The following is a 23,529-nucleotide window of genomic DNA, read 5'->3' as shown; positions in this document are numbered from 1 at the left end:
CTCTAACTTAAAAAAAAAAACGTGTTTTGGAAAAAAAAAATTAATACTCTGTAGCATTATGCTTTTGGAAAAAAAAATCATTAATCAACACGAAATAATATAGTCACCTGGGGTTTTGTATTCGTCTCATTGTATAATTTAGTATTATCAAGTTTTTATAATTTTTACACATATAGAAATAGATTCTTATATGTATTAAAACGTGTTTTGAAGATCGTAAAAAGTCAAATGTTAAATAAAAAAGTGCCTAATTACCAAGAAGGACCTTCGTATAATGCATGGTATAATACTCCCTCCATCTCCAAAACTTCGACCCTTTTGGACTAATTTTAGTCTCAAAATGATCAATCCATTTGCATTAAAATACCCACCAATTAACAAAAATATTTATGCAAAATTTGCTTTTCCATATAAAATTTTGTTTTTTCATTTATTTTTAATACTTTATCTCTCTACTTTTTTACAAACTTCATGTAAATTTATTTTATTTTATTTTTTGAAATAAAACTCATGTAAATTTAGGGTTCGTTTGGCATTGTTGCGGTTTTCAGTTTTTTGGTTTTTTGTATTTTAAAAGTGTATGATATATGTAATGTAATGAATAAAAAATTAGTCAAACTTATTAAAATCATGCTAATTTTGAAAACTGACAACAGAAAAGTGAAAACACCTTTTTCTTGTTTCCTGTTTTTGGTTTTTTGTTTTTTAAAAAACTAAAAACTCAAAACAAAAAACAATGCCAAACAAGCCTTATCTTTCTAATATGTTTTTATTTCTTTTTATTTAATTTTCTTAATAATCGCGAAATCAACCCTGAATTTTTTGGCACAAAAGGAGTAAGTAAATAAATGGGGTTGATTTGTGTGTGTAAAGAATTTTAGAATCTAGACTGTAGACTCACTAAATGTTTGATCAATCAATTAAATGACATGATTCCATATTTTTTGTATTGTCCTTTTCCTTCTCATGATCACCTTTTTCCTCCCTTTATATAGCCTTCCAAACTTGCACAATCTTCCTCATTCCCAAAACAAAACCAACAAACAACTTCACATTCTTCCTCTCAACATCAAAAAATGTCAACAACAAATACCCCACAAAAAACATTCATGAAACCAGCCTTTGAACAACAACAACAAATATGCTCTGCTTCAATGCTCTTCCCATTCCTCCAAAGGAACACCTCTATATCTCAGACTAATGAGAGAAGAGGCCGGCGAAAGCAGGCCGAACCCGGCCGGTTTCTTGGAGTCAGGAGACGGCCGTGGGGCCGATACGCAGCCGAGATTAGAGACCCAACTACTAAAGAACGACATTGGCTAGGTACCTTTGATACTGCTCATGAAGCTGCTCTTGCTTATGATAGAGCTGCCCTTTCAATGAAGGGTACTCAAGCTAGAACTAATTTCATTTACTCTGAAACCACCCCTTTTTTCCCTCTTCTTTCACCTTTTGATGGTCCTTCTCTTTTACCTTCTTCTTCTAATCATTTCTTCTCTCTTTCTCCTCCACTTCCTAACAAACCATCCACTTTTACTACAACTAATAATATTGTTCCCACCACTCCACCACCACCACCACCTCTTCATACGGCCTCGGCCGAGTCGAAAATCGACACCTATACTAGTATTAGTACTCATCATACATCCACAAAACATAATGATTTTAGCTTCATTACTAATAATGATGATAACTCAGGTTATTTGGGTTGCATTGTACCTGAAAATTGCTTAAGACCAACTCCTCCTTCCGAAAATGACCCTCATCATATCCCTAATAATAATAATGTAGGGTACGACCTTACACTATCACATTCTGATCATCAAAGCATGCCTACACCAATGTTGTTATCTTCGTCGTATGAACCTAAAGATGATTATTCATTCTCATCTTTCAGCAATAATGCTAATGAAGAAAACATAAGTGGTAACTTGGCATTGGAGATTAGCAGTAATTTCAGTGATTACTGCGATGACCTCGCCACGATAATTAATCATCCATTAATGATGGAAGAAGGTTGCATGATGGAAGGGTTATATCCTATGATTGAAGACATAGCAGCAAGTTCTTATTTTACAATGCCTTGTGCTGGTTTTAGTAGGGCACCTTATTATGATGATATGCTTGACTTGGGATATTCACTGTTTTAGTAGCATAGCTTTAACTTCCAATAAGATAATTAATTAATGCATGATTATATATTATAAAGGTACTTCTATATATAGTTAGATGTTTCATTGTTTTGAAAGATCTTGCTACTGCTTTTTTTATATGTAATTACACTATATATTTTGATGTAGTACACATAATATCATGTATATGAGTGGCTGTAGTAGGTCGTGTTAAATAAGACTTCACCCGTTTCAATTTTTTTTATTTATTTTTTATTTATTTTTTATAGTAATTGACATGTTTCTTATATCATGTTTGTCAATTCATTAATTTACCCATAATATCTCTAATTATCAATTCATACAAGATGATAGTTCGTTCGATGTGTACATTTTTTTTTTGTTTTAGTGAGTAAATGAGTTACACTAGCAATACAAATTACAAATAAGAGATACTGATTCAAACCATTACAATAAGTAAAATGGCTGCACTATAGATTGAACCTAAGAGGCTAACACCAAAGGTTTTGATAATTAAGTACATTACCATTAATCTAATGTCATTTATTAATTGCATTATAATTGTAATTTAACTATTAGATTTTATCTTACATAATTTTTTTATAAGATGGTACAACCTATTCCACTCAAGTCCCATTGTAGATCCACCTCTAGTAATCCATCATACACACATGCTCAGTCTTTGTCACTAGGTTGATACCTATTTAACTATCTATGTACTTTATTTATTTATATATTTCATTCTCTCATATTTTTTATTTATTTAATATACTATTTTAAAGTTACTTCATATGTATAGTAATTTAGTGGGACAATATATGATGGGTAAATTTATAAAGGTAAAGTTGTAGTAACTTCATATAAACATTTGTAATATACTAATATGCAACACAATTAAAATTATAGGACAAACAAATTAAGAATTGGAGCAAACAATGAAACAAAAAGTGCCAAAAGGGATTAATATTTTCGTTCCGTAGCATCAAATTTCCTAGTCATCGTAAGGTTTCCAACTAATCCACCAAATATTGAATTTTGAAAATTTGTCGATAAAATTGCATTGAGACAAAAACATTTGGAGTGCATGTGCTTGCAATTAACAAAAATTAAAACGAACTTGTGTTTTGAAATATTTGAAAGCAAAATAAAATAAATAAAAATTTAAAAGTAAAGATTTGTAATAGCCATCCATATGGCCATATGTATTTATGGTTCCATTTTGGGTGGAGTTGTTGTGATAGCAATACACCGGAAAATAAGGGAAAGAGAAAGGCAAGACTGCATTAGATTATGTTTTTCATTTTATTTTCTTTATTTTTTTTTTTTAAGAAAAAAGAGATAATAATTATATTAAATTAACTCCAATTCCATCAAAGTGGGGATACTTTGAGGGAAAAGATCCAAGCATACATACTTCGAGTTTAAACTCGTATCCCACTGTGTCACGAGGTGAGTGACAATGTTACAAGCTCTTTTAACATGAGAGGAAGAACAAAATTCAAACTAGCCATATCAAACCTAACGAAAAAGTCCAAAGGGAGGGTTGTGAGATACGAATCTCGTGTCTCACCAGGGTAGTTTAGGAATTTTGCCATATTAAAGTACCACTAGAGGTCATAATGGTATATCTTTAACTCCTAGTAGTACATTGTCATTATCTAGTAGTATAAGTTTATTCATTAGTAGTAAATAATTAATTTAGACCTAAGAGTTAGGAAAAATCTAAGTTAATCTTTAAGGACCTTAAACTTTCAGTAGTACTATTTCAAATTTCAACAGTACAACATTATTGTCCAATGATATAAGAATAGTATCTAGTGAAAAATCTTAAACAAACCGATTTTTCTTAAGCAAATTTACTAGTTGTCATATTAAAAGCTATTTTAGAATTCTTTCAATCTTAATTGTAGAAGCTGCGTTAATTTGGTATCAGAGCCATACGGTTAAATTTAAACTAAATTGGTAATTAAATTAATAATTAAGTAAAACTGGTGAATACTATACCTTCTATTGAGTGTAAGAAGCCTGATTTTAAGCACTACTATCATATTCTTGAAAATACTATTAATTTTGGCCCAATCCTTAATTATATAGTAGATCAAATTGGTGAATTAAGATCGGAAGTTGATAACATACATGCTCATTATATTAATATCGAAAATAAGATATCAATAACCACAACCGTTTTTTTTTTTTTTTTTAAAAAAAAGTGATATAAAAGAACAGGTTAAACAAGTTTAACTTGCTTTAACAAACGAAGTTAGGCATCAATTGGGTAAAAGAAGTATCACCTAATAAAGAGAAAATTGTCCCGTATAAATATAAGTAGACTTTTCAAAATTTATATAAAAATAAAAAGTTTATTGTATCACTGCCTAAAAGACCTACTAGTATCCTAGAAAAGAATAAAGAAACTAAAGATGAGCCCTCATCTTCAGGAGAAAACGTTTAATAACAAACTACAAATCTTGTTTGATAAAGAAGACAACCCTAATAAGCTAAACGAAATCATGAACTTAATTTATAAAAAAGGAATTTATCCTGAAATGGAGGAAAATAATTATGTTTCTTTAGAAGAAGATTTATATCTACAAATGGGATTGAAAAAATTAGATGATCTAGACTTTCTACCTATAGAAGTTGTCCAACAAAAGATTGAAAACAAATAAGGTAAAAAAGAGTAATGAATAATAATGATGTTGGAGAAGAAATTATTAATAAAAGTATTAACATAAACAATGTTATCAAAAGACCTAGGTATCAAGGAGAAGAAAGTTGCACACGACCAAGATACATACCAGGGAAGAGTACCCGGTTTAGTGTCAAGGTTATGCCTAATCATATACGTACCTAAACAAGAAGAAGTGACTCTTGAACCTATAAGTCAAACTAGTTATAAGCTTAAATTAGATAGTGTAAGAGATAGACAAGATGTTTTGGATCAGTGAAAAAAGAGTATGAGTAGTAGTGTACTTAATTTAAACACTGAATGGACTTCTGAAAATTTCTTAAATTATATCGAACATAGTCTCTATGGCTGTGTAGAAGACTTATACAATGGAATAGATGAAGAAGTCAAAACCACATTAAGAGCTAGTGAATCTCCTACTAGAATGTGTAGACAGTTATGTTAATACATTGAGTTAGAATTCATTGGTTCTAGAGTTGATCCTAATGAAAAACGAATGAAGTATCAAAGAAAGTTAAGTAATTTGTCCATTTGTAATATGAAATATGTTGGTAATTACATTATGGAATTTGAAACATATTATTATAATATTGGTGAATATGAAATAAATCTTGGAATGTTCTATGACAAATTATCCAGTCCCCTTAATGAAGAAATTAGCGAAAAATATCAAGAATGGAGAGATAAATTCTTAGTTAGGGATGCCCTAGGTAATATAATTGCTTTTCTGAGAAAATGGATTGAAAAGAAATGTAGAGAGGTTGCAGGAACTCAACAAATGAAAAGACAATTTCTCACTTGTTGGGATTTCCCAAATTACTATGGATGTGAAAGAAAAAACTATAATAAGAGAAGGAATTATAAGAAAAATAAATTTGAACGATCAAGAGGAGAAACCTATAAGAAAAAGTATTATAAACATAAATATAGAAAAACCAAGTAGGTTTTTTTAGAAATACAACATATTGTCCTGAGAGAAAGAAAACATGCAAGTGTTGGACTTGTGGAGAATTAGGACATTATGCTAATGAATGTAAGAAAGATAATCATAAACTAATAGAAGCTTTACAAAGTTGGGATTACATAGAAATACCAGAAGACAAAGGTTTAGAAGAGGAAAATGAGTATAATGATGAACCTGAAGATAGTGATGAGTTTGAAGATAAAAATATGAATAAATAAATAATATGATGGAAGGAGAAGTATTAGAAAACTCATAATCAGATGACAATGAGGATAAAAGTAAAATGACTATAGGTCAACTAAAAAGAGCTGAGTATTCATTTGAAGACAATGACCTAGATCAACTAAACAAAGAAAGCTGGAATTTCCCCCAGATTACTAAGGATAAAATATTTAAACTTCTTTCTTTAAAACTAGAACCAAATATGTATGCGAGGAAATGGAAGGAAGTATAGTAATCAAAGATTGTGAACAAAAGGCAGCCGAAAATCCGAAATTAATATCATAAACTGGAAAAGTATTAAAAAAACATAAAGAAAAAGGAAATTATAGTTATATTTGTATTGGTGCAGTTCAAGTATACAGAACTCCTTTACAAGATTTTGGCAAGGATGTTAAATGCTTGAGTTTTATTTGTGATATAAGACATAAGGAATTTTATGATCAAATAATTAGTGGTATCACATGTAACCTAAGTCAAGGAACGGTAAGCTATATATGTGAACCAAGATATTATGTGAGCTTAGAGGATTCATTTGCGTCAAATTTTTTAGCTAGCAAGCTATTAACAGAAGGAGTGAAAATGCATAAAGTAACACGACCCATACAATTAAGATGGAAGGTGGTTTATAAGTTGCTAAACACTATAGATTCATCTCTTAAGAAACAAATAGTCGATGCCTAGATATATGAGCAAGGAGAAGGTAAAAAATTACACCGATAAAAGTAAATCCTAATGAAATTGAAATTAAAAAAACTTGGGAGGAATTCTTAATGAACATTGCAGTTAGTAATAGATCAAGTAAGATGTTAGTTGATAAATCAGGATTACTTCATATTGGAATGACTACAAAACCTAAAATACAGAGAAATACGAGTCTTAGAGCACCAAATCTAAGCCGACAAAATTCAACAGCCGACAAAATTCAACAATAATAAGAATGAAAAAAACAAGGTGATGAAAAGCTAGAAGAGGATGAGGAAGAAATATTAGTTCTACTAAAGAAACGAAATGAAAATATATGAAAGTAAAAAAGCCTTAAGACAAACGGCAAGGCACATCATTGATATGGGGTCATATTCTAATTTAGAGTTTAATGAATATCCAAATAATCCTATTGATAAAAGGACGGTAATTGGATATAAGACCAAAACAGTGAGTGAACTAGTATATGAAGAAAAAGTTAACATGCAAATGGAAGCTTGTAATGAAGTAATCAGTACTAATCCAAATAGCATTTATATTCCAATTGATATACGCATTGAAGAATATAGTAAATATAAATTATGTGCATATATTGATAGTGGTTGTTCTATAGTTCTAGAATTTTTATGGAAAAAAGCAAAAAATCATGTGCAAGTTATTTAGAATTGCTAATAATAGTGTTATGAGGCATACGGAAATAATTGAAAAATTACCAATAGAAATTGGAGGAGTTCAATGTGTTATTCCTACTTTATGGGAAACTAATTAACCTAGTCATGATATGATTATAGGAAATAATTTTCAGAGATTATACTCTCCATGCACTCAAACCATTGATCAAATTATCTTTACTATTAATGGTCATTCTGTTCCAATACAGAAAATAACAAAGCCTTATACTCATCAGACTATGGAATATACACACAGCCAGCGTGATGATAAGGTTACCCCTAGACAACGAGAGGTTGCACTTAGAATTTAGGAAAAATTGCTCCCAATAATCTGAACTTTGCCTCGTCCGCCGAAATTAATCCCAACTTTCGTTTATTATCTATCACTCCCAACTTTAGGGGGTATTAATTTCTATTGAACCCATATGACTTGCAACCGGCCAATCTAGTAAACATTTCTGAATTATTTTTTTTTTGCACACGTGTCAATATGTAATTGGTTGAAAAAAATAGAGAAAATAAAAATAAAAAAGAAAAATGTAAAAAAAAAAAATCCTAAAACTAACCCAGCTGCCGCACCTCCACCACCACACCACCACCATCGACAAATGTCCTGCTCACCACACTACCACCACCGACGCACTCCCTTCCTAGACATTACTACCGAAAAACCCATCAAAGACCTAACCGGTCGTTTCCCCACCAAAAGTGGCCACAACGCAACCCCCTCCCTGAAATCGACAACGTAGATTGGCCACAAATGGCCGATGTTGGGGCTGAATACCCTACACCGGCCGATTTTGGTCATTTGTGGCCGATTTTGTGGCTGATTGTCAAAGGGTTACGGATTGGGCGCTGTTGGGAAAGGGGGTTTTGGGGGTGGGGAGGGGGTTTAGGAGGTGGTTGGGCTGCTGGGGAGGGGTTTTCGGGGGTGGGGGAAGGGAAGGGGTGGCTGGGCGGCGGTTTCCGGCAGCGGGGGAGGAGTATTCGGGGATGGGCGCGAATTTCCGGCGGGGTGGGGTGGTGATGCAGTGTTTTCTGGGAATGGGGGGTGGTGGCTGGGTTTGGGAGTTTTTTTTTTATTTATTTTTTCTTTTTTTTTTAATTTTTTTGGACCTATCACGTGTTGACACGTGTCTAGGTAACCTGCTACATCAGGTTGGATGACTTGTTGGGTGCAATAGAAATTAATACCCCCTAAAGTTGGGAGTGATAGATAATAAACGAAAGTTGGGATTAATTTCGGCGGATGAGGCAAAGTTCAGATTAATGGGAGCAATTTTTCCTAAAATTTATGAGTGTTATTCATCATTAATAAATCAGGTAATTTGAATAAGCAGCAAGAAAAATTATGAGAAAATTATATTCAACAAATTCAATAGAACATTGGGAAAAGGATAAGGCACTTGCTAAGTGTAGACACCCATTTGTGTCTCCCCAAAGCCAAACCCAGTGATGAGTACCTTTCACGTCGAATCATAATCGAATGAAACGAAAGTGTGGAAAGGTCTAGTGTTGCGGAAAGTTTTTAATTCTTTTCTCTTCTTTCTGTTTTTGAAAACTTTATTTTAAGAAAATAGCCAATCCAGTTTGGTTGGTCCATGATATGGGTCCAATAGTGGTGCAGTTGGATGGGGCTTGCAAAGACCTTTCCAATGATATATTATAAGCCCAATTCCGATGAACATTGAGGAAGTTATGGCCAATTTACCAAACTGGGCCCGGTTTGAGCCTTATATGCGGCCCAATGATCTAGAGGAGGGCCTAATATGATTTATCATTCCTAATGAAATTAGGAATGGTTTTAGTCTTCTAGATTCTTCTAGAAGGTTATTTTCATTCCTAATTCAATTAGCATTGATAAGTTGATTTTGTTGACTTTTTAGAGTTTTAATCAAAATCAAATAGAATTTTTGAAGAAATTATATTATTTTATCCTCCAGTACGGTAAACTTATCGGATTTTCGAAAACGCGTTGAAATCAAGCTTGGCGTCCAACCCCAGGCCTTGGCGCCTGGAACCAGGCTTGGCGCCTGGCGCTAGTGCTGGTGCCTGGTGCCAGCTAGCCATGGTTGGCGCCAGCTCTGTTTCCTGAGCGTCAGACTCTGTTTTGTTAATTTATCTTTTTTGGCTGATTTTCTCTATAAATATCGTATTAAAAACTCCGTTTTCATTCATCATCTACATCCATTCATTCACCAATTCTCCTCATTCACAAGTTTTCATTCATTCATTAGCATTCTTTAATTCTCTCTTTCATTCATCTTTTTCTAAACTTTGTGTTCTTATACAAAATTCCGCATTCACAAGATCTAGAAACACCTAGCCATATTCGAAGTTGCCTTCACCCTAGACGTGAAAGGTTTAATTTCTGAGGATTTGGTCCCAAATCTCTATTTCAATTATTTAATTTGACTGTTTTGATTATTATTTTCCTTCAAGTTACTAACGTGTGTATTTTGTTATTAGAAAGAGGTACGAGGCATCAAAGTAAGTACTTTAATTGATTTATTAATATAATGATGTAGAAATCGTGTTTATATTGTTATTATGATATTCCTTGTATCATGTCTCTACGTGCTTTCAACTTGTCCTGGGCCTCGTATCTCTTTCTAATTACAAAATACACACGTTAGTAACTTCAAGGAAAATAATAATCAAAACAATTAAATTAAATAATTGAAAGAGAGATTTGGGACCAAACCCTCAGAAATTAAAACCTTTCACGTCTAGGGCGAAGGCAACTTCGAATATGGCTAGGTGTTTCTAGATCTTGTGAATGCGGAATTTTGCATTAAAAAGCAAAGTTTAGAAAAGAAAGAATAATCAAGAAAATCTTGATGAGAGTTGGTGATTAATAGATGTAGATGATGAATGAAAACGGAGTTTTTGATACGATATTTATAGAAAAAATCATCCAAAAAAGATAATTTAACAAAACAGAGTCCGAAGATCGTAAAACCACATTGGCGCCAGCCCTGGCTAGTTGGCGCCAGGACTAATGGCTAGCGCCTGGCGCCAATCCTGGTTCCAGGCGCCAAGGCCTGGGGTTGGACGCCAAACTGATTTTCCACGCGTTTTCGAAAATCTGATAAATTTCCTGTACTAGAAGATAAAATAATATAATTCCAATCGAAAATGCTATTTGATCTTGATTAAAACTCTGAAGAGTCCTAATTGAATTAGAAATGATGAGAACCTTCTAGAATGTTCTAGAAGACTAAAACCATTCCTAATTACATTAGGAATGATAAATTATATTAGGCCCTCCCCTAGATCATTGGGCCGTACTTAAAGCTCAAACTAGGCCCAGTTTAGTAAATTGACCATAACTTCCTCAATATTCATCGGAATTGGGCTTATAATATATCGTTGGAAAGGTCTTTGCAAGCCCCATCCAACTACACCACTATTGGACCCATATCATGGACCAACCAAACTGGATTGGCTGTTTTCTTAAAATAAAGTTTTCAAAAACAGGGAGAAGAGAAAAGAAATAAAACTTTCCGCAACACTAGACCTTTCCACACTTTCGTTTCATTCGATTATGATTCGACGTGAAAGGCACTCATCACCGGGTTTGGTTTTGGGGAGACACAAATGGGTGTCTACAGGAGTCACCTCGGGCAAGCTCTTGTGATACGTCATAAGCTCTAGGGGAATAGAGGTAGATCCAACCAAGATTAAAGAAATCATGTCAATGCCACCGCCCAAGACCGAGAAACAAATTCGAGGATATATCGGCCGGTTGCATTACATAAGTAGGTTCATATCAAAACTGACAACGATATGTGAACCAATTTTCAAGAAGCTCAAGAAGAATGTACCAGTAATATGGGATGACGAGTGTCAGAAAGCCTTTGAAAAGATCAAAGCCTATCTCGCAAATCCTCCCGTATTAGCGCCAACACTTCCCGGAATACCTCTTAGGTTATACTTGACGGTTACCAAAGAGACAATGGGAGCCATGCTAGCACAAGAGGTAGAAGGCAAAGAGAACGCAATTTATTACCTAAGTAAGAAGATGCTCGAATACGAAACACGCTATACACCACTCGAGAAATTGTGCCTCGCCTTGGTGTAGGCCACAACTAAGTTAAGACATTACATGTTGGTGCATACCGTTTTCGTAGTCTCCCGATTGGATCCACTCAAGTATATGTTCGAGAAATCTACACTCAATGGACGTATTTCAAGATGGATAGTCAATCTAGCCCAGTTTGATGTACGATTTATGCCTCAAAAAGCTATTAAAGGATCCGTGGTGTCAGACTTTCTAGCAGACTTTCCAATAGAAGACTCGACGCCAATACAAGACAATGAATTTCCAGATGAAGACTTAATGGTCACTGAAGATGATACTTGGACCTTGTATTTTGACGGAGCCTCATTGCGTGGTAGGCCTTGAAACAGCCTTGGCATTGGGAGTAAAGAAGTTAAGGATATTCGGAGACTCTTCTTTGATCATCAATCAGATATCTAAAAGGTGGAAAGTAAGGAGCGAAAGCCTAGCCCCTTACCAAACCTATCTGGAAACTCTTACCGATCAGTTAGAGAAGGTAGAATACACATATCTACCAAGAGAAGAAAACCAATTTGCTGATGCCTTGGCAAGATTAGTCTCAATGGTTAGGATTCCCACGGAAATCGAGCAAATGCCTCTAACTATCGAAAAAAGGCACAAACCAGCATACATCCAGGCTATAGAAGACGACGACTTAGTCCAAGGCGAAGAAGAAGAACAAGAAGAAGAACCGTGGTACACAGACATACTCAACTATGTCACCAATGGAGAATACCCTCCTCATGCTGACAAAAGAGCAAAACGAGCATTGAGACTTTTGGCTTCTCAATATGTACTCATAGACAACGAGCTACATAAAAGGGTACCTAAAGGTCGAGCTCTTCTATGTGTAGGAAAGGTGGATGCACAAAGAGTAATGAGAATAGTTCACGAAGGAATCTGTGGCACTCATGTAAATGGCAAAATGTTAGTCTAGAAAATAATGCGAGAAGGATATTATTGGACTACAATGAATAGAGATTGGCATCAATATGTAAAAAGATGCCCTAAGTGCCAAATTTATGCCAATTTACAACATGTCCCTCCATCTTTGCTCTACACCTACACATCGCCATGGCCATTCTCTACATGGGGAATTGACATAATTGGCAAAATCACTCCCCCCAAGAACAGGAGGCCACGAATTTATTCTAGTAGCAATTGATTACTTTACAAAGTGGGTCGAAGCGCAATCATACGCTAAACTCACTGCAAAACATGTAGCACTCTTTATCGAAAGAAATATTATTTGTCGATATGGAGTCCCACATGAAATGATAAGTGACAATGGAACTCACTTTCAAGCCGAATGTGAAGAATTGCTACAAAAATACGGCATTCAACATCATCATTCTTCCCCTTATAGACCTCAAGCGAACGGAGCAGTCGAGGCAGCTAATAAAAATCTAAAGACTATCATCGAGAAAATGACAGAAAATTATAAGGATTGGCCTGACAAGCTTCACTTCGCATTGTGGGGCTATCGCACGTCAATCCGTACATCAACAGGAAATACGCCATTTTCCTTGGTATATGGAATGGATGCCATACAACCTGTCGAACTAGAACTACCATCTCTACGCATTGCGCTTGAGAGTAAACTCGATGAAGTTGAATGGACTAGGGCAAGATATGAAGAATTGATTCTACTCGACGAAAAACGACTAGAAGCTCTACATCACACTCAGTGTTATCAAACTCGTATGGCTAGGAATTTTAATAAGAAGGTCAAGACAAGAAATATCAAAGTCGGAGATTTGGTATTAAAAGCACTAAGGAAAAATGTTTTAGATCCAAGGGGAAAATTTAGACCTAACTGGTCTGGCCCCTACATTGTCAAAACAATCCTGTCAGGAGGTGCAACAAAACTAACTGATATGGATGGCAATGAATTCTCAAACATGACCAATCTTGACCAACTTAAGAAATATTACCCATAATTACTTGAGTAGGATACTCAAGAGAGCTACGTTCGGCCTGATTCCTAAGGAAAGGATACGTAGGCAACCCTTTACGGGTGCGGCCACTTTATTTTTTGACATCTCCGCGTTCCAGAATCAATTAAAAAGTCAACAGAAAATCGGCAAATTATTGGCGTCGCAGAACAGAGCCTGGCGCCAGCCAGAATTCATCAGCGCCAGCCGATGGAATTGGCGCCTGGCGCCAAACCTCAATAGCTGGCACTAAACACCAATTACTGGCGCCAATTTGGGAATAAAATCTGGGCAAATTTCGGTGTTTTTCGGAAAATTTTCGACTTCCGTACTCGAAGAATTTCTGAAAAATTAATTTTTTTCGATTTTAATTGCTTTAATAAAATAAATCTAAAGTAAACAATTTAATTGAAAGCTGAAATTTCATTAATAAAATAAAATTACATTATTGATGGAATTTAAATAAGGCTGAAATAAATTAACTCTAAATAAAATGACAATCTAAGTCTAATAAATCTAAAGCTAAGCAATGCTTTTAATCTTTCTTTTCCTTTTTAGCTCTTTTCCAATTCTTAACTGCTTCCTCCTCCTCATCCATTACTTTAGCTAGTAGGCATCCTTTAGAGGACCTACATTCAATTTTGGAGTAGATTGTCTCCCCTTCAGCTAGCACTCCATGCTTCTTTTCCACCCAAGCTTTTTTGTCTGTGGTGTTAGCTTTCCTTTTTCCTTTGTCTTTGGTAGTATTTTTCTTCCTAGGCATTGTAGGTGTTTTAAATTCAATTCTTGCGCCTAAGCGTTCTTTGGCAGGAGTCACCCTGTCACCTAGACGATTCTTCACATCGGTTCTACCCTGATCAATTGAAGATTTCTTCAGCAACCACTTCTTTAAATCATTGGGCAAAGAAGGGGGAACCTTTTGGGTAATCACTTCCCATAAAGGTCTAGCGCTCCAGTAAGCATCGAATCTATCTACTTCTTGAGATACAGGGTACTCATAGGGAGGACGAAGATCCCCGAAAGGAATATTCTGAAGCAAGCCGTATTGTCTTTTTACCCTGCAGGGATAATAATAGGTTACACGAGACAAGCTTGGAAGACGGTAGAAAGGTTGCTTGTTAATACCAACCATCCTTTCTATTTTCCACCATGGGATGACCCACTTGATAGCAAAATCACGTGATTCAAATACTTTTCTTCACCCATGGCGCCCAATTTTAGGGATGCGCTTCTTCCTTCCGACGAAGCAATTGGGAGTATATTTTTCAATGTCATCCGGAGGGCTAATTAATCCTAGCCTCTCCATTAGCCACATCTGTAAAAAATTGTAATGCAAATAAATTATTATTACAATACGAAAATATATTTTTTGATTTCTGTAATTAAAAATATTAATTTTCTACCTGTAATAAAATTGGAGAACCGCGAAAAGGCGCTTTTGGGTCCCTTTTCAATTCATCGAGACTAATCATGGTCTTTCCAACTATTAATGGCATTGGATTCCTCCCTAATTCAATTTGTTCTAGTACAGTGGTGATAATTGATTGACCCTCATTATTTTTACCACTACTAAGAAAAAATTGATTGAGCATGCAAAATAAAAACGCCCTTCTTCTATATATATGAAAGGATTAAGAAAGAGGTTTATCAAAATAATAGCGTGCGAATTCTTTCAAATTAACTATATTGCCATCTACTATTTTTGATAAATCCCTTTCCTTTAAATTAAAGAAGCGCTCAAAATCCTTATAGTAGTATGCATCTTGACAAGGGAATAAACGCGTCGTCAATTGTCTATCCCTAGATCAAATACAATTTATACAACCTAAACAAACCTAATACGAGTATAAGGCAAGCATAGGGGTCGAACCACAGAGAACGGTAAACACCACCAAATGTTATCGACAATTAAGCTAGTCCGGAATAGGAGATAAATAAACTAAAGTCTAAAGATGCTAAAACAAGAAATAAAACATTAAGGCACCAAGGGAAATGGGTAGGTGAAGTTGACGCTTGACCATACAATAACAAAGTAGCATATCAATGGTAAACTAAACATACATGAATATCGAAGTAAAGGGTCCAATCTAGTCGCCTTCCGGGGTCAATTGGCTTCTCCTAACATAGCCTCTATGTTTCCACATTAGAACCATATACTAGGAGGTACTATTAAATAACAATTGATAGTAATGAATCTCAACTAAGTCAACTTCCGTTACTTGTTAGTAAAGACTCATCTTTGATTAACTAACAATGTGCACTTGCAAGAAAGACCAAAAGAATATCAAGCATGCAAAGACTTTAATCACCATTAACATAACCCCAACATTAAAAGCATGAACAATTAGCAACTACACCATCCCCACACCCTTGGCTAGGTGACTACTCACAAATCATGTTGAAAACAATATCAATCATCAAATCAATAAGCATCAACATGATTAACAAGCAAAGAAGAAAAATAAAAGCAAATAAGCAAAATAAAAAAAACAAAGGTAAAGAGAAAGAGTAAGAGATTGCTCATTAATTGAAGATGAAGGTCTACAAAGGATTGAACAAGCTCCTTCTTCAAGATCCAAGTTCATTAATGAAGAAAACCGCACTCTCTCTCTCTACCAATGAAGACTAATCCTAACCTAACCTAAAACTAATTAGAGAGTAGAATGGATGATTATTGAATGTTTTTAAATTACCCCAAAAATGGGTATTTATACTAACTTAATAAAACTAGGTGTTTTGGGTGTTTTTGTCCCTTGGGAGAGTTACGTCACGAAGTCTGATCCGGCTGAGCTGTACCTACAAAACAACGGAGACTCCGGGTGGTTGGAGCTCCGCCTCCGACGATCAAGTCAGTAACTTGAAACGGAATAAAGAGAACGAAAAGTTAGGTGGGTATCTGCTCGGATTCCAAGCTCAGGTCTTTCTCTGATGTAAGAGAATAAGGGTGTAGTAAATGATTGAATGTGTCCCCAAAATGGGGAAATATCTCCCTATTTATAGGGTCGTTGGGAAAAGTGCCCCTACCTAGGTCACTTGACCTAGATTTCAGTGGGCTGCGCCGTTTTACGGCGCTCCTAGGAGTTTGGGCCTTTGAAAGCCTCCATTTCAGAAACATATCTGAGGGCGCCAAGTGTCAAGAGGATGTTGAGCTACATGGGCCATCCTGAGCTCGACACGTGGCGACCTCTCATTGGTCCACGTGTCTAGGGTAAAAATACCCTAAACATTTGCCCCTCACAGGTCGCACGTGCATGTCACGTGGGGCTTGTGACACGTGTCCACCTTTCATAGGTGAACAGTAACGGGTAAAATTTTGAATTTCAAATCAAAATTTTCCCCCCATTTTTACTTTCTATAAATAGAAAGTTACCCCCCCTCCTTTTCACACTTTACATTCATATTGACTTTTTAGAGAGAGAAAAAGAGAGATTCTAGAGAGAGTTTTCTCTGCTCCCGCCTGCATAATCAGCGAGCTTCAAGCTTCCGAGTGCTAGCAGTACATCACCCGGTTCACCGGCTGTAGCGGTTTTCAGATTTTCCAGAGTCAAAGCAAGGTAACCGCCTATACCATTTTAGCTTTTCTCCCCTTCAATTTACATACCATTTTTTCCGCCTGTATGCCCGGCTTTCTTTAGAAAATAGAAAATATAAATGAGTTCCCAATCCACCCACTCGGCACTGCCTAGGTCACTCAGCCGATCCCCCGGAACGGCTGAGTCTAGAACAGGGGGTGCCTCTTCTGGACCGTCGGAACCAATATGCTCATCTCCGAATTCCTCCCTCTCTGTGTCTGTGCAGGACACAATGGCCAGAACGAAACAAACGGCCAGGCGGACTAAAAGCCGGCGCACCATGAGAGTGCCAGCCGATGAGGTTTTCCCGGAAGGGGATCTGAGGAATTGGGAGGAGAGCGGATCTGACGAAGAGGCTCCCTCTACCTCCGGGAGCTCTGGAGTGAGAGAAGTAGACGGCGAGGGAGCCGCCTCCTCCAATGAAGCCGGCGACACTGAGGCCGGCCAGGGATCAAGAGCGGAATCCTCCGGCTCTGACCAGGGAGATTTTGCGGCTGACTATCAGCAGCCGCCCAAGGTAGTTGACAATCCCAAACCCAAAAGGACCCGGATGCTGCCGAGTAACATTGCCCTTCTTAATAGCGGGTTCAAGGCCTTTAAAGAGAAACATCCCTTTGGAAGGGGTTGGGAAGTTATTATCCCTCCGGCTGATGCTGTGATGGCTTGGGGGGACGACATTGACCATGCAGATGACTACTTCATCTGCTATGAGGCGGTAATAGAAGTCGGCCTCCGGTTCCCCCTCCACCCCGGGATTAGGAAAATCCTTAAGGGGTATGATCTGGGGGTTTGGCAGCTCACCCCTAACTCGTGGGTGAACATGTTAAGTTACATCGCCGCCTGCGAGTTCCAAAACATGAACCCCAGTTTCTCTGCCTTCGCTCACATGCACTACTTGAGCAAGGCTCCAGGCGGCCATGGGGCATGGTATACGCTGACTACCCTGCCCCAATATCTAATGACTTTGGACAAAGTGTCCAAGTGGTCCGGGTGGAAGGACAAATTTTACTTGATTTCTTCCCCCACTTTGAGACACAACCGGACACTGCGCCGGTATAACACTGAACCGGCTCTTCTTGGACGTAAATGCCCTCTCCCGGCACTATCTACTAAAGCCCGGGAGCAAATCATGGAGCCGGGATTTTTTGAAACCACAACTGAGCCCATGGGGGATGGGACTCACAATATTGTTCCCAAGAACTGGATCCCCCATCCGGACTTCTTCAAAGACGAGTGCTTCTTGTCCGCCTGCGGGCTGAGCACAATGTTTCCCAGGGGTAGAATACTTCTCATCCGGAATAATTGTTGTTTCATTTTTATTACAAATTGCCTTAATTTTTTCTAACTTGAAATTCTTGTTTTTGCAGAAGAAGCCCTGAGGATGGTTGACCAGGACAAGACTCCTGCTAAATCTGCGGCGCAACTGCGCAAGGAGGCGGCCCTTGTAAAAAAGGTAGCCGTCGAGGCTAAAGATACAGAAAAACGGGGTAAGACCGCCTGACTTTATGTTTGCATTTTTTTTTTTTATATATACCGGTTGGGTATACTTATATTTTGCTTCTTTCTCAAGAGTCCGCCAAGAGAATCCCTCGATCATTCTCCAAGCTTCTCAAAAGGCAGGGAGATGATCTGGAGAAGGCTCCGGCTGCCAAAGCCGCAAGGAAGGATCCCCCGCAGAAGCAAAGTTCTGCCCAATCCGGTCGTCCAACGACTGGGGGCAAATCCCCTGCTGTTCTGAAGAAATTGAGTGAAAGCTCAGAACAGCAGAAAGCGCCGGAAGCCTCTACGGCTTCGAAGGGTGGCGAGCCACCTAAGGTTGCAGGCGGTGCGGCAACCACTGGGGAGGAGAATAAGCCGGAGACCCATCCGGAAGTTCACGGTAAGGAACGAACTGAAATACCTTGGCCACTTGATTTTATGAGAATTAAGACTAAGGTTGATTCTTCAAAAGGGTCAGTCAGTAGCCGACAACGGATGAATGCCAGCTACGCTGCTTCTATCTCACAAAGAACTACTTTTGATGCAGATCTGACTCCTAACCCGCCGGATCTCGCCGGCTTCGCGAAGCGGATGGTGAGGACCCTCACCCGGTCTGAGAAGGCCTCAATACCTGATCTGCAGGTCGTGGACTTCGACCGGATAATGGGCTCTCTGGCTGAGGTACATGATTCCTCTATCTTGATGTCTTTAATCTTTATTTTGACTAAGTAACTCATAAACCGACTGTTATTGACTCAGGCTATGGTGAGAGTGGACAATCTCCGGGGTCCCTTCAGGCGGAAGCAAGAAGAGGTAAATGACGCCAAACGGAGGGCCCTACAAAACCTCAACTTTGCTGAACATTCTGATTATATGTGTAATTTAAAGATTAAAGCAGTAGAGTTGAAACAGGAGGAGCTGATCCGGAGTTTGACGGCTGCAAACAATGAAGCTAACAGCCGGGCTGATGACCTTGATAAGCAGCTGAAAGATGCCAAATCTGATCTCAAGGCATTAGAAGATGCTGACAAGGAGAATGCCCAACTCCGGATTGACAATGACCGCCTGAAGCTTGAGCTCATGACCCTGCGCAACAAGTAGTCGGATGAGCTGGCCCGGGAGCAGACCCGGCTGACTGAGGAGAATGAACGGGACAACTTGGCCCGGCTGAAGATCACCTGGGGCCTCCTCTACCCAGAAATAGACTTTGAAGTCTATAAGCTGAGGTATGATTACGCCACTTAGGTGTATGATGCCCAGCAGCTGGGTGATGCTCCTCCGCCTCGCTTCCAAGACTGGGCTGCTGAGCAGGGATATGAAGTCTCTGATGATGAGGAGCCGGCGGATGATCATCAAGAGGGCCAAGCCAGCCAAACTCAGCCGGAGAATACTCCGCCTCAGCCTTAGGCGAGCCTCCCACCTTTCTGCGGCAGTATGCCAATCAATTTTGTTTACCGGCTTGCATGCCGTGTTTTGTTGTATCTTTTTACCAACCATGGGGTTGGGTTAACATTTCCACTTTCTTTTTTTACCGGATGTGCCATTTCAAATATAAATGAAGTATTCCGACTCAGTTGGATTTTATATATGTCTGTTTTGAGTTTTTTCAATTTGAATTTTTTATGTGTATGCAATTCTTAAGTATTTTGCCTAACTTAAAAAAGCATGCGGCAATTTGCAATCTGGGTGCTCTTGCCCCTGGGCGGCTGTGTGGTTGGTTTTATGCCAGGCTGATTGATTGGCTTGAAAACACTTGATACTTGGAGAAGTATGGAGTGTTTTTAGGCCAATAAATCACAATGGTGATTGCCCCAAACCAAGTGCACATCCGGCCATAAAAGCGGGTGCTTTGAGCTTCTTACCCAGGCGGTTATATTCCGTCTGGGGTTATCACATAGCCATTACACAAAATCTTTTGCCCCAATAGGGAGAGTGAGTGCAACTTTGGAATAAATAACCCAAGTAAGAATTTCTATCAATGACCGACTGATGCCTATGAGCATCCGGTATCTGGAAACTTATTCGTTCTTCATAGGTTATTTTGGTCAGACAGCTATGAGTTGGCCAACTTGGTCGTTCAATTTTTTCCATCTGCATGGGTACGTAGAACCGACAAATAGTCTGTTCTCTGTGACGATTGCACCCGGAGGGGTGTCGCCGGACGCCTTTGCCCATGCTGGGACAGGCGATTTTATAAAATGAGCAACCATCCGGCTATTTTAGCCTCTGGTCTTGTTTGGGACCGGTTGTATAGCCACTAAACGTTTTTGTGCTTAGTTTTTAGTCAGTATTGAATTTACACTAAGTATCAAACTTAGTTTTTTAAACAAGCGGGTCAGTCTGGGTATTACCCAGGCAGATAATCAGGCAGTTGAATAAACAAAGTATCAAACTTAAATAAACAAGGGATCCGAGTAGTACCCAGGTGGTCCAACAAATATTACCTTTACTAAGTGTCAAACTCAGTTAGGTAAAGAAGAATCCGCCTAGGTATTACCCGGATGGATAATTAAACAATAACTCGATTTTGCAAACAAAGTCTGAATCTTCATTAATTGACTCACTGTTTACAAAAAGTTTACAATCTCATAAGTAGTACTTTTTTAGGTTGTCTACATTCCAAGTTCTAGGCAAACGCCTACCGTCTGGGGTTTCCAAGCGGTAGGTGCCATCCCTTACTTCTTTATAGATCCGGTAGGGGCCTTCCCAATTTGGAGTTAGCTTTCCCAGCTCATTGGCCCTACCGGTTGCCTCCACTTTCCGTAACACTAAGTCGTCAACTTTCAAATGACGCTTGTGTACTTTTTTGTTATAGGCTCTAGTCATTCTCAGACGGTTAATCTCATGACGCAAGGCGGCATTGCCCCTGCGTTCTGGGAGTGAATCTAATGTCAGGCGCATTGTTTCCCACTTTGCCTCTTCATCATACAGCATGACTCTGAGAGTCGGCTCGAAATGTTCGATGGGCAAGACGGCTTCAGCACCGTAAACCATGAGAAATGGGGTTTCACCGGTTGCCCCTTTCGCTGTTGTCCAAATGGCCCATAGGACATGGATTAATTCTTCTGCCCATAAGCCACCGGCTCTTTCTATTTTCTTTTTAATGCCGTATGAGATGAGTTTGTTAAAGGCTTCAACTTGGCCGTTTGCTTGGGGCCGGCCAACAGATGTAAAATAGCTTGAGATCCCCTGATCTCTCAACCAAGTTTTTAGCTGAGGCGTCTCAAACTGAGGACCATTATCAAACACCATAGACATAGGTACCCCATACCAGGTGATAATGTTCTTCCAAATGAAGGAAATTACGTCTGAGGTCTTGATGTTTTTAACCGCCTCAGCCTCCACCCACTTGGTGAAATAATCCACAGCCACCAAGATGTAGCGCTTTCCGCCTGGAGCAGGCGTGTAAGGACCTAGAATGTCCATGCCCCATTTTGCAAACGGGATTGGGCTGTGGATGGCCGTCAGATCAGCAGCCGGACGGTGAATGAGTATGCCAAATTTTTGGCACTTGTCACATTTCTTCACCAACTCCTTGGCGTCTGCCTCAAGAGTGGGCCAAAAGTAATGTCGTCTGGCTCTAACGGCTAGGGACCTGCCGCCTATATGAGAGGCGCAGAATCCCGAGTGCAAGTCTTCGAGAACTTCCTTCCCCTTTTCTGGGGTGACACACTTCAAACGGGGCTTAAGAAATCCTGCCTTGAAGAGTTCTCCATTTTTCAACTCGAAGCTTACAGCTCGCTTCTTCAGGACGGCTGCTTCCTGTGGTGAATCAGGAAGTGTGCCGTTTGAAAGATAAGCCCGGATGGCATCCATCCAGGTGGAGCTTCGGTTTAAGGTTCCAATGGGCTCTTCATGTATGCTTCTCTTTTCAAGAACTTCCCAAAAGACCGACCGAGGAGTATCACAGCAGGCGGATGAAGCCAATTTGGACAAGGCATCCGCCTGGTTGTTATCTAACTTGGGCACTTGATTCAGACGGAATTCCTCAAGTGCCCCAGTCTCTTCCTTGACTGCCTGAAGATATTTGATCATAGCCGGATGAGTTGCCTCATATGCTCTTTCATACTAGCTAACGACCAACTGTGAATCAGAATAGGCGTCAATCTTTGTTGCCCCTGCTGCCTTACACATGCGGATTCCGGCTAGCAGGGCTTCATATTCCGCCTCATTATTTGAGGCTTGAAACTTAAACCGCAGTGCATATTCAAATTTGTCCCCCTCTGGGGACTCATATATAATTCCTGCACCACAGCCGTTCTTTGTTGAGCTTCCGTCTACATGCACTTTCCAAACCTGGTCAAAATTATCCGGTTGCACCGGTCGGGTCATTTCAACAATGAAGTCGGCAAACGCCTGACCTTTCACTGCTTTTCTAGGTTCAAAAGTGATTTCAAGACTTTGCATTTCAATAGCCCATTTCAACATTCTTCCGGATGACTCCAAAGTAGACATTGGCCGCTTGAGGGGCTGGTTGGTGTAGATTACCACCGGATGAGCCAGGAAGTATGGCTTCAATTTCTTGAAAGCCATATACAGAGCAAGGCCAAATTTTTCTACCATGGGGTACCGGAGCTCAGCATTTTTTAAGACATGGCTAATGAAATAGACCGGAAGCTGAACACCGTCTCTCTTAGCAAGGAGAACGACAATGAGAGCATGATCTGAGACGGCTAAGTACATGTATAACACCTCCCTAGGCAATGGACTAATAAGTCTTGGCAAAGAGTGGAGGTGTTCTTTCAGCCGTTGAAAGGCGGCCTCAGCCTCATCTCCCCATTCGAACCTGGTCTTCTTCCTGATTGCTTGGAAGAAATAAAGGCATTTGTCGCCTGACCGGCTGAGGAATCTCCCCAGAGCAGCCAGGCAACCGGTTAGTCTCTGTGCTTCCTTGACAGTGCGGGGTGACTTCATGTCAATCACCGCCTGTATCTTCTCAGGGTTAGCCTCTATCCCCCTTTGATCAATCAGGAATCCGAGAAACTTCCAAGACTTAACACCAAAGACGCATTTCTTAGGATTTAACATGACCTTATGCCGCCTGAGTGTGGTGAAGGTTTCTCGGAGATCAGCAAGGTGATCCGCCCGCTGTTTGGATTTG

General features: G+C 38.8%; 1 protein-coding gene across 1 annotated transcript; it reads left to right on the top strand.

The window, feature by feature from the left end:
- Positions 1-1,076: 1,076 nt before the first annotated feature.
- LOC145636880 (uncharacterized) lies at positions 1,077-2,630 on the top strand. Its single transcript, XM_081688417.1, has one exon. The coding sequence runs from the start codon at positions 1,077-1,079 to the stop codon at positions 2,148-2,150; it is 1,074 nt and encodes a 357-aa protein (XP_081544543.1). The 3' UTR covers positions 2,151-2,630.
- Positions 2,631-23,529: the final 20,899 nt, after the last annotated feature.

The sequence above is a fragment of the Chenopodium album genome, chromosome 6 (genome assembly GCF_948465745.1).
Source record: "Chenopodium album chromosome 6, dcCheAlbu1.1, whole genome shotgun sequence".
Taxonomy (NCBI): domain Eukaryota; kingdom Viridiplantae; phylum Streptophyta; class Magnoliopsida; order Caryophyllales; family Amaranthaceae; genus Chenopodium; species Chenopodium album.
This window is presented reverse-complemented; position numbering and strand designations above follow the sequence as displayed.

What these genes read in the sequence shown, in the direction of transcription:
- LOC145636880 (XM_081688417.1), top strand. Translation starts at nt 1,077, where the DNA reads ATGTCAACAACAAATACCCCACAAAAAACATTCATGAAACCAGCCTTT.